This window comes from Micropterus salmoides, unplaced genomic scaffold (assembly GCF_014851395.1).
Source record: "Micropterus salmoides isolate LMB-PRFRI ecotype aquatic unplaced genomic scaffold, ASM1485139v1 Ms_hic_scaffold_18, whole genome shotgun sequence".
Lineage (NCBI taxonomy): Eukaryota > Metazoa > Chordata > Actinopteri > Centrarchiformes > Centrarchidae > Micropterus > Micropterus salmoides.
Window position 1 is genome coordinate 21,687,659 of NW_024040928.1, and position 12,652 is coordinate 21,700,310.

A 12,652-nucleotide genomic window follows, 5' to 3' on the forward strand; every position below is an offset into this window, starting at 1 on the left:
AAACTGGTGTAGATTATTACCCAGCAGGAAGTCCAGCAGGCAGGTCCAGGGCAGGATCCTCAGAGATCTTGATGGCCTCCTTCATGGCGGCCAGCAGACCTTGACCTCCCTCTCCCCTCAGGGCGGGGCCGAAACACTCTGGACGTCTGATCAGCAGCTTCACCACCACGTTGGCATTTTCCTCCACACTCTCACCTGGTTTACAAATACAGCAGGGTAATGAACAGGCATCTATGGGTGATGATTTAAATAATCCCCAAATAGGACAGGCCAGAGTCAGCTAGAGGACATAAATCCTGGAAGTCAGGTTTATTGCTTCTCCTAAAGCATTATTTTATTTTTTTATTCAGGGAAGGTGGACTAACATTTCTATTTCTACTTCTTACCAGGTGTGTATACAGACCACTCACAAAGATGGATTCACACAGACAGTGTGTCCTCAGGAACAATTCCAGAACAACAAAACAACACAACAGCTGTTGATCGCTGCCGTCATAAAGAACATGATATAAACAAAATTTGGACAACTTAAGAACACCCCATGTGAACAGTCCACACAGTATCATTAAAGGGCAACATTTACATCATTTACTCCATGAGCTCAGTATGAAAGTTGATATACCATTGCAGAAGACGGCGAATCTCAAGAAGGACAGGTAACGCTCTCCTTCTATAGGGTTCCAGCCAAGGTCTGGGTAACCTTTTGCAACTAGCATGGCACAACTCTGAAGACCGCAGCCTGCCAGGTATGTCACCACCTACACACACACACGGCAAGGCAAGTTTATGTGTATAGCACATTTCAACAACATGGTAATAATAATTCCCCTTCCATTGTTTTGCTTTTTTGATATCCCATCTCTCACACCAGACAAACCTCGCACACACACACACACACACACTTCTGTTTGACTCCTGGGGACACTGTCTTTTTGACTGTCAGAGTCAGTAACAGTGACAGCTTGAAAGCATTTGCTGAGCTAGCTTATTGACACGGCACAAAATCCCACTTCATTTATGGGTGGCATAAGGTTTCTATTTCTATCTGGCTTACTTTCACCCTAAGTCAGCAGCGAGGAGTTTTAATAATAAGTTAATCTCAGCTATAAATAATGAAAAAGAATTTGCTGATCATTTTGCACTTGAGAATGTTTCAGTGCACTTACCCTATATAAAATTCATCAAACTACTCATACTAAACAGAATAAACACATTCATGGCCAAAAATGTTTTCACGATAAAAAACATTTCATATCATTCGATATCAATAATTATCACGATATATGTCAAATCTTTATTTCTTTCAAGTTTAAAGGCTGATTTTTGCTCGTGAGTAAAAATTGAAGAAGCCATATGGTTAAATATGTGGTTAAACTTTTCTTTATGGTCAGAATGGGACACACACTTGATGCCAAACAGTGGATCACTTAACAAATCTGAGGGAGAAAGTTCAAAACTATTATGATAAAAAAAACTTTTAACAAATATGATTAGTAAATCTTTTTTCAGTCCCTTTTCCTCAACAAAATCAATATTTTATTAGAAAAATTAAGTGCTAATTTGTTGGTGATTCAAAGGAATTAAACCAAATATTTATTGATATATTGAACATTTATTATATTGATATTGAAAATTATATTGCGATAATTATCATTATTGTTTTATTGCCCAGCCCTAGGTACACTGCTTTATGGCTTTATTACAATGTATTCTGAGCTGCAATATTTTTACTGCATTCACAAGTTATAATAATATATATATAATGTTTTGAGGATCAACAATAGTGTAATTACAGCAGCCAGCCTCAATCATTTATTTGCAGTCAAACATGTTTTCACTTTTATGCTGAAATAACAAACCTTCTCCAGATCAGGTTCCTCCAGGGCCAGAGCCAGGCCGTTGTTGTCCATCACTGAAGATGCTGCAACATCCAATGGGGTGGAGCCCCGCATAGCTTCAGAGGCTAAACACACACACACACACACACACACACACACACACACACACAGTGTTACCAGCAATCTCCACATTTTTTCTATACTAAACAACAGGGGGCAGTCTTTCTACATATGCTATTGTGATATTCCATCTCTTATAGTTCAGAGCAGCAGGTAGTGTTTCAGTGTGAGATCAGTCAATATCTGACCTTTTAAGACTGATTTCTTATAACAAATGTCACACAATAATGTTTGAATATTATTCAAACACTATAAATAAATAAAAAAAATTATCACTTATGCAAACGTGCAATTACAATGTACAGCGAAATTCTGCTTGTTAAAAGGAAAACAAAATATTATTTCCAGCTGTTACAAAACCAGCAGATTCTCAGCAGAACATTTACTAAAAGTAATATATTACTTTAGTAAAATTTGACACTTAATTAAAGTTGGAAACAATGAAACTTTTCAGTAACAATTATAAAAATATACTTCATACATAATAATGTATGGAAGTTTCATAAATGAACTGCATCACATTTAATGGACATCTGTGTCTACAAGCTACTACAATGCTACAAACCATTGTAATCAATGCATTTTTTAGTAAGCAACGTATTAAATAATTATTTTGCAACAGTCACAGAAACACTTTGATGTTGCACAGATATTCCTACATTCAAGTTAATGAATCTTATAGGACTGAGTGTAGGAACACTCCCTGCCCACATAAAAGGTCACATTCCCATTGGGCACCTAGTCAGAAAGTAATTGTGCACACTGTTAAAACAGTATGTCAATAATTGGTTTATATTTATTCATGATGTTTATGAAGATTCTCAGTCACCAGGTCATAGTTATCCAACAAAGGTTAAAGTCAAGGGGCAGCTGGACTTGGTTGAAGATACTGGAAGACGTTTCGTCCCTCATCCAATCCTCATCCTTTGGATGAGGGACGAAACGTCTTCCAGTATCTTCAACCAAGTCCAGCTGCCCCTTGACTTTAACCTTCGTTGGATATATTTATTCATGCAGACAAACTTATCAACTGGGACAATTCGTCTTGGCATGTCTACCAACACCTTCACAATGCCATATGTGACTGATGAGTAAGCAAATATCAAACGTTAGTAATAACAAACTGGTGTGTTTGTATTCATCTGTTCTCTCCACACCATGTGAGTATCTCCATTTTCACGCGTAGGAGCTTTAGTGTACAGCAGCCGGAGCCCAGTGACTCATCAGTCCTGCCCTGCATGCCTAAATAACCCTCGTACCTCATTTTCCTGCATTCCTCTCTGCCATTCTTCTCTCTCTATCAGCTGCCTCCTTCTCTGCCCCTTTCACTCAAACTGATACACTGGCATAATGTGGGCGATAAGCAAAAGGACATTTTTGTACTTCCTACAGCATGGTAAATACTTTTAATTCATAAGCTCAAAGAATTCCTTTAACTTATTTATTTCAATATTTATTTCTTCCACTATACCTTCTAACATTGTCTCACCCTCTTATCCAGTGAGTCATCTTTTTCTTCAGTACCTCTACTCATCCTTCATATCTGTAATTTTTAAACCTGCGTCTTCCTATCTCAGAATGATATACATTAACTGTAATTGAAAATGCGGCATGGCAACTGTCAGTAGATAACAGGAGAGTAGACTCAGTCTCATTTTATCAAGTCAACCAATACTTACCCAGCCCGACACTGCTGTTCTCCAGCAGGTAGCTCAGGTGGTCAAACATGGCTTTCTGGTTCTGGCGGCTAATGCGACAGAAGTAGCACAAGAAACGACAACAGCTGGCCACCATCTTGGGGAAGGCAATCTCCTGTGAACAACAAGTCAAAGCAGACCCGTCATTTTTAATGACATTTTTAAGGCAAAAATAAAGGGTTGACATATGGCTGGGCAATAAAACAATAATGACAATTATCGCAATATAATTTTCCTCAATAACAATATAACAAATGTTTGATTTAATTAATTTGAATCACCAACAAATTAGGACTTATTTGTTTACATTTATTTTGTTGACAAAAAGGGACTGAAAAAACGTTTTACTTAATTTACTCATGCATATATAGATATATATAGATTTTATCACAATTAGAATGTTTTATCTCAGATTTCTTAAGCGACCCACTGTTTGGCATCAAGTGTCATGTTCTGACCATAAAGAAAAGTTTAAAACCACAATTAAGCATCTGGTTTCTTCAACTTTCACTCAGGAAAAAAAAAAATCAGCCATTAAACTGGAAAGAAATAATGATTTTACATTTATTGTAATAATTGTTGATATCAAATAATATGAATTTTTTATCATGATAACATTATTGGCCATATCACCCAGCCCTATGTTGACATGGGCAACATACTTTTACTGGAAAAATGTATTGGGTATAAACGTAACGGGTTACATAGACACTTATACTGTATATAGTCTATTCTTTTTACAGTATTTTACATATTGATCATATTGTAATTTATTTTGTTGACAGTAGCAGTCCAGTTGTCCTTGGTTAGAGGGGTTTGGCTACAGCCATTTCCGTGTGATAGCTTTCTTGCTAGATGCCAACAGTATTTAAAGTGATATTAATCCTGAGTCATGAGTTTGTCTGGGAGTTTGCCCAGATATAATGTGACATAAAAGCAATCTTCAGCAATCTCTTGCCAATACGAAAACATTAAAGGGCAAGCCCCAAAAATATGAAAAAGACTGTCATTTTTTTCTGCCACACTGCCTCCAGAATTCATCCTGTCCCTGGTAACTTTGACTACATTTGAATGTTGGAGTTACAAAATGTATGTTCTTCCAACAGATCTCTCTCCAGGACCTGGAGTTAGTAGTCTCAGCCTGGATTTCCATCTCATTCCAATCATCTTCAGATATCCCCAGGCCTGATTCTCCTATTTCTGTTTGATACAGACAGCAGCATAGTTTTTGGAGTTTCAGATCATCAGGTTTTATTGCTAATCTGAAACTCTTAAATATTCTCCAATATATACTGTGTGAGCCAACCTGACGGGGATTATATCTAGCCTTTCCTCAAAGGAGTTGGATTTTAATCTATTTTGATATGTCTGGAGGATGCAGAGGCTCTGATAAAAGCTTAAAATGTAGTCAATAAATAAAATGTATTTTCTGTTCAGAACAAAACAACTGAAAATAATTTGACCTTCAAGTCCTTTTGCATATGATGCCGTTACCTCTGTCATTCTCATTTTTCTAAGTTCCAGTGTGGGTTCAGTCTAAGGTTCAGTCTGAGCATAAATCTATGAGTGAAGTCATTTTTGTCCAAACCAGAGATGAAAGTAAACTGGCAGGGGAGTGGATAGGTACCAGACGGGAGGGAAATCATCATCTTACCTTCAGCAAATTACTCTGCAAATATGCCCTTTACACAGAAAATCACACTCATTAGACTAGTCGCCCTAAGTGTTCAGTCAGCAGTCAAAGCAATTTTACCTTTTTAAATGTGTTTAAGCCTTGTGAAAAGTTACTCAGTAGTAACGCTGTGCATGACTGGGAATAACATTTTTATTAAAAGTCTTGGTTGAAAAATAGCAAACTTATTCTTAGTTTTTATTATGTAGTGTGTTTATTTTACACCTTGATTATATGTTATAAAATTTCTTGTTATCCTTCATATTGTGGGCAAAGACGTGACTATAAAAATCTATTACCCAACTATATCATGGTTTGATATTATATCATGCCATGACTAAAACAACATTTGAGATAATCAATGAGTAAACACTGCAAACCTGATATACATTTACAAGCTGTGGTACTGCCACTTTATATGGCCACAGTAAGTGAAGTGCACAGATCAAGTGGCAGTAAACTGGTCTGGAATTTATGTCTGAGACTGCATGATCAGACTGCCAGAGTCAGATGTGAAGGCCTGAATGTCTCCCTGAGGTCTTTCTGTCTGAGGTTCAATTCATACTTGGCACTTGCCATGACATTAAATCACAACCATCTCTTCCAGCTTCTGTCAGCACTGCCCAAAATGGACAGGCTTTAGAGGCCTCCATCTCACCCCTTTCATGCCCTCCTGCCCTCTCCATTACCCTTGTGGCTTTTCTGGGTATTAGGTTGTTGATCTTGGCTTACTTTGATTTCTTAGGATTAAATTTGTTTTCCTGAGATCACTAAACAACCTATTAAGCATACAAAAGTTTAGCTTCTGTGAGGACTTTTCAATCAAATAGTCCCAGTTACAAAATCTGAATTTTAATAGATTTCAAAGTGACCAACCCCTCCCTCATTACCACCACTGAGGTGCCCCTGAGCAAGGCCCTTAACCCCAGGTGTAAATGTGTAACTGTGTGAACTGTGATCAGTGCATTCCTGCAAGGAAAGGCTTCCTCTCAGTGAATCTTCCCTGAATACACAAATGTGACATTTTTATTTTATTTTAAGCTTATAAGTAGACCTTGAGTTGAGATGGTTTGTCCACTATTTACTTTCATGACAGTAACAACTTGACATCACTGGGTTGTGTTGACCACAACTAATAAAAGAAAGTAGTCACGACTTCCTACCTGTGACTTGTCTCCTCCCAGTACGTTGACCATGACCTGCATGACAGTCTCATGCATGCCCAGCACTCTCATTAGGTTGGGATGTTGGTAGAAAACCTTGTTGTTCATGATGTCACTGGGAACACAAGAAAGCGGTTTGTGAAAGTAATTTATGCTAATTGATATATTACAGTTTTGAGGCGGTATACAATACAGTGGAAATACTGCCTGATGATGAAAATGTACTGTAAGTAACAATGTGCACTGACGAACAATGCGTAATAGGCCTAGCTATCATCAACCATTATATCTTTACATTACAATTTACATTGCGTTATAAAGACGTCACTGCGTTTATTGCAACGTATTTTCTTACCCAAGGCCATCAATCATGAGTTTCTCCTCCTCCTTGCCCATGCGTACTGACAGGAGAGACCTTATCTGACCAAGAGATACCAACAGGTTAACAGCATCCTGCACAGACGCGGCACTGATGGTGTAGGATTTCTTCATAGCCCGGAGCAGCTCGCCGATGCCGTCATACTGCCTCCTTAGCAGGCTGAACATCACTCTAACCAGCTCTGGGTCCTGGATGTGAGACTCCTGAGCCCAGCTGGTTATGGTCTGGGAGATCAGCTCCTTCAGGTTGGCTGGAGAAGTGAGAATTCAACATCCACACAGTGAATAATGGTGCAGAGGTAGTAAAGTTAGTGGAGCTTTTCTATCAAAGGCTAATTGTGCCGCCACATTTGACCACCACTGAACAAATAGTGCGATCCTAACGTAGCAAAGAAAGTGCTGTTGTGCTGCCACTGGATTCAATTCCAATTATGATGAGCCTATAAACGTATTTGGCAGCTATTTTTTGTTCTTCAAAACAGACTCATCTAGCAGAAACATTGTCATTATTAAGTAATTCTCTAGAAGGAAATATTCAACTGCATCATTCTGCCACTTCTTATACTCTGGAACTCATTGGACATTTGTAGGGGGTAAAGAAAACAGAAGACAGCAGAGTAATTCTGTTCTCAATTGTTCTCTTTGCCACTATGCTTACAAGGGCTTGTAGTCCTGTTTAAGCATACTATAGATAAATCACAATTCAAGTCATAAAGCATGTGGCACTCTCAGCATTGAGTTAAAAACTTTAAAGTCACATTTTGATGATTTGCTGAAGCCTCAGGCAGCTCGCTGGCTGTGATTATTACATTTACAGTTTTTTGAGGCATTTGGTAGTATAATCTGAAATAATCGCGTAATGTTTCTGAAAGGTTGGTGACGCTAAAATGTATGTATCACCCACGTGAAGAGCATCCAGTAAGAAGCTCAAGAGGTACGACAATAGTGCAAAGGCGGAATGATAAGTAAAACATTTTGTTTGATCCTTTTTGTGTAGTCTGTAGGTTGGGTTATGCTGCTACTATTGTAATTTGACCACATGACCTTACCGTAAAGTTTCAGTTTATGCAGCTACACTGATTACAGTATTAACAGTGTACTTTGAGGTAATATCTGGCTTGAATCTGGTTATGTAGTTTGTCATTTGGTATGTGTGATGTGTCAAAATTAGAAAAAAGCCTGAATAGAGCAAATTAACAACATAAAATTTCGATTTAGTATTTGACACAACAATTAGCATCATAACTGTGGTAATTTCTATCCATGGTGTGCACATATCGAACTGGGATTTTTGGATGCTATGTGTACGAGGCTGTAAATCTCAAGCACTGTACCCACATTCACTTTCTAACTGTGTAAACATACAATAACCCTCTTCTCACCAATGCAAAACGCAATGCAATCAATAATACTGCAATGCCCTTTCTCAACTCAACAAGACTTAACACTGACAACACTGAGCAAAACTTGAAGATTAGAAGATCCATTGTTTTAGTCAAAATGCAGGTATTCGAATAAATGTTGTATTTACAAAAAAAAAGAGTAAAGTGTGGGTGATTATTTGAAACTTCATCAAGTCTCACAAAACTTTAATCTTACATACAGGCAATGATAAAACAAGGCACAACTACATAAGAACTCAGTGACCTGTAGTGATAAATGTAGAGGCTGTAGCCAAACGCTGCACCTCTCCAAATGATAACATTGTTATTCCAAAGCTTTCGCTGAACTTTGAGTATTTAAGTCAAACATCTGTAGCAAACAAAAGGGTCAGATTCGAGCAGAATCCTAATGAGAGACGAGAGAGGGAGGGAGGCAGTTGCCCTGAAGGTGAATGTCTCGCAGATTCACATCTGCTCTGCATCGTTGCTAACAGTTGCTCACATGGGAGTCATCACAAACACAGAAAACTATCCTCCCTGCAAGCTAATCTGCAAATGACCACACACAGTCATTTATAAAAAAAAAACTTTTAAGTTTCATAGCTGTGTTAAATGCATTTTCACTGCAAACCAAACATTAAGCTGGCATTACTAAAAAAAATTTAACCTTAAACTATCAAACCTATCATTTGGTTTGATTGATTTTGGTGTTTTTCAGATTGCACACTAAGATGCATAATACTAAAATTTAAAGATAAAACATTGAGATAACATTTACATACTTAACAAATGACAGCATAATGGACTGGAAGAGAAGCAGCCATCATTAACTATGCCTACTTCAATATGATCTTAATGTGAAGTACAAAGGAACCAGCGTCTATCATATATCAGTCATGTTGAATCACATCATCTATCCACTCATAAAGCTTTTCAATAATGCAAGGTAGGTGTGGGAGGCGTGAGTATAGCATTAAAATTTATAGCAGAGAGTCTTGCAGTGGCTGTCCATTAGTCTTCTATTATTTGAAATAGAACATAGCCATGCTTCCAGCAAAGGGCAGCAGAAAATAATTTTGAAACCACTGATCCAAGGTTGAAGCAAAGAACTTTTTAAACTAGTGGCCAGGCAGGGTCTGGTTCTGTATCTTTTATGATGTATAGATCTGTACCTATTTCAAGGTTTCCAGTACCAATGAGATATTTGGTATTGAAGGTAGATCAAACATTTTAGATTTTCAGAACACGTTCTGGCTCATTCCCTTTCCTGCAAACCTATAGATATTTAATAGTTATTGATGTATATTGATGAATAGATATTGTAGCACTGAGATGAAAGTTGAATTGGTGAAAGTTAGTCTTCCACTTCTACCAGCATCATCGTATGAAATTTGGATCCAAGTATCCTCTGATGTCGGTTGAAAAAAGTTTACAGATATAGGTTCATGGTGATTTTTACCTCTCCTTAATAAAATGTTAGACTTGTTGAAATGTTGAATGCTTTAATGTGGTTTGCCAGTGCCCTTCTGTCAAGGGTTTGCCATTTCTGAAATGACTTAATACTTCAGAGATTAATCTTTGTTCTTTTTTGTTTAAATTTTGTTCTCATTTTCTTACTATTTATTCGATAATCTCTTAGATTAACAGTGCATCTGAGTGAGTTACAATTTCACAAAAAGGCTGTGCTATGAGGTGTTTAGAAAGTTCATCTACCAACAAAAACACTTCCAGATTAGATAGACCATTGTCCTCTTTGGTGTAACTTACTTGGAGCAGCCTGTTCCTTCTCTGTGGGTTCCTCCTCTGTCTTATGGGGCGGACCTTTGATCTTGTAGAGTAAAGCGAGAAGACGGCCTTTTATTGATGTGTCCTGCTCTTCCTCGTCCTCCTCCACGGGAATTCCTGCAACGGGAAACACATTTCTGTTAGACGCTCAGAATTTCAATGTTTTGTATCAAGTGGTGCTGGCCAGGTACAAGTGGTACAAGTATGGTAAAAGGGGCTAAGTGTAGTATATTAAGACACCAGTATGTTGGTGTTTTATTATTTCTGTTATCAGAAGTTATCAGATCAAGCGAAGGTTAATGTGACTTTTCAGTCACTCCACTTCAAAAGGCATACTTTATGATGAGTGACTGTGATTTAAAAAAAAAAAAAAATTTAGTCAATGGTCAAGAAGAATCAGTTTGTGTGAGAAAATACCTTCACTGGGCCTCACAAATAATGAACATCTATGAACCAAAAGAATTAAGCAGTTCGACTGTACCACAGTGCAGTCGCAGTTCTTCATGGAAGGAGTTGAGTTCGTCCTGGATCTCCTCGGGACAGGGGCAGTCCTCCCCTGCACTGAAATTCAACAGGATGTTGATCTGCAGGAAAAAGACAAATAATACATTTAGAAGAGCACAGAGTGGGGACGGGAATATAAAAATGTGTTTAAAGGAACAGGAGGGCCGAGGAGAGAGAAGGAGAAATGCGCAAACAAGCACACAATGGTGTGAAGGAATGAATAACAGTAGGATGGGCATACAGAAAGGAAAGCACCATTATTATTCACACTATTATCTCACATCTGTCTGAAAAATGCAGAGAGAGACAGTCTGCTTGGTGAAAATTAAAACGTTTTAAGTAATTCTTGATGACACGATCATTAAAAAGCTTTATAAATGATTCTGAATAGCTACAAATCTGCTGTACGTCACAAGCCAACTATATAACAGTCTAAATATACATGAGATACTTCCTCAGGCTAAGCAAATGCAGAGACCAGTTTAGGCTACTCTGGTGTCTATTTCTGACAGAGCTTTTTAATGAACCACAGTAGCACCATATCCGGGGGGATCTTGGAGAATGTTGCCTACAGTATACACATGCTGCTGACCACTACAGCGCATATTTTTCCAAAGATCAGAGTGTAGCTGCAGGGCTGTGCTTACCTGAAAGGCTTTGCAGCTAAAATGAAGTACATTTAAACAGTCTGAACAGAGAAAGCTTTGCAGTTGTGCTGATCTAAACTTTTGGTTCACTGCTGTGTTGTACGCATGAAGTCTACTTGGCACAAAAGCGAGTGATCTGAGCACAAACAGAAAAGAAATGACTAGGGCTTTCCGGCTTGTGGGCAGGAAGAATAATGTTGTACCTCTCTATTCCTCCCTTCTCTGACACACTGAAAGAGATATGGATGTTAAAGGAGGCCCGCTCATTAGCTACAAAGATCTGAGCCCCTGGCACTTCAGTGTGCTGACGCAGTTATTACACGGTGAGCTGAAAAATACTGAAAGCATGTGGTGTAAGGGAGCGCAAATGAGAACCATTAATATCTTCAGTTTGTGTCTGACCTCTTAAAAGTTTAAAAAAAGTCTGATTGCTTCAACATCTGTTGTGAGAGCGAATAAAGATATTTGGTCTGAAGGTTCAGATAGCACAGACTGTACTGTCTGCTGTTTGATTTAGGTTTCCTATCAGCATCTAAGTCCTGGTCAAACAGGTATTTTCGTAAACCTAGCAGTTCCGACTTTGTTTTTTACTTGGTTGTGCTTTAATATTCAGTTTTTTTAACGTGTACTGAAGCTTGCAAGCAATTTCAAGGCTAACCTCTACAGTTTATCACAATTCATCCTGAGCTATAAACTTACTTGAAACTAAAAGCTGTACACAATTTAATCTAAATTCCCCCTTTGTTACTAATAACAATGTTCTACTCGTAAATGTCAGCCATTTCACTTTCAATGCACGGTCAACTGACTGAAATCCAATTTAGCTTCACATATGGCCCAATTCACCCTTTGGGAATATCAGCTGAAAATGAAGTTAAGAAACAACCGAAAATTTAAAAAGCACTCAGAGAACTAAAAAAACCTTGTGCTCCACTCTCGGACTCTGTTCTAGTTAGGGTCATTGATTTTTTTTTTTACCCCAAGGCTCAAGTGATCACTCTGGGGTTTTGTTCCAATATTCAACCTCAAACAACCCTGAACATAAAATAAATCTCAAACAGCATGTAAACTATTTCTCATATGCAGTTTGGTCCAAGGCAGGATTGTACCTGCTCCTGTGGGGGTGATCGAAACTCTTTAGTCTTCTTGGCGGTGACGGCGGCGGACATGTTGAACGCCAGCATCAGCTCATTGTAGCGGAACTTCTGGTTGAACTGCAACTTAGACACGAAGCTGTCGGAGAAGGAGACAATGGCCTCGATGCGGTGCTTCAGCTCACAGTCGCAGAAGTAGTGCAGCAGCTCGCACATCTGAAAAGAACCGAGACCCATTCAAAGACGCTGATTCAGCAAGAATGGCAATTTAGAAGTGAAAGTTTCTCTTTCTCTGTGTCTGTATTGTTTGATGTGGTTTTAAATTAAGATAATTTTCATATCAGTTGAATTTTTCATATCAACTGATTGAAT

At 38.2% G+C, this 12,652-nt stretch overlaps 1 protein-coding gene across 1 annotated transcript in view; it reads right to left on the minus strand.

Moving 5' to 3' along the window:
• ryr3 (ryanodine receptor 3) overlaps window positions 1-12,652 on the minus strand; it is a 139,843-nt gene that overhangs the window by 47,869 nt on the left and 79,322 nt on the right. The window contains exons 37-45 of the mRNA XM_038726240.1: window positions 12,296-12,496; window positions 10,517-10,619; window positions 10,018-10,152; window positions 6,846-7,119; window positions 6,491-6,605; window positions 3,638-3,770; window positions 1,860-1,963; window positions 623-758; window positions 21-195 (exon numbers count right to left, since the gene is read on the minus strand). Coding sequence (XP_038582168.1) covers window positions 21-195; window positions 623-758; window positions 1,860-1,963; window positions 3,638-3,770; window positions 6,491-6,605; window positions 6,846-7,119; window positions 10,018-10,152; window positions 10,517-10,619; window positions 12,296-12,496 — 1,376 coding nt within the window. The remainder of the gene's footprint in view (window positions 1-20; window positions 196-622; window positions 759-1,859; window positions 1,964-3,637; window positions 3,771-6,490; window positions 6,606-6,845; window positions 7,120-10,017; window positions 10,153-10,516; window positions 10,620-12,295; window positions 12,497-12,652) is intronic.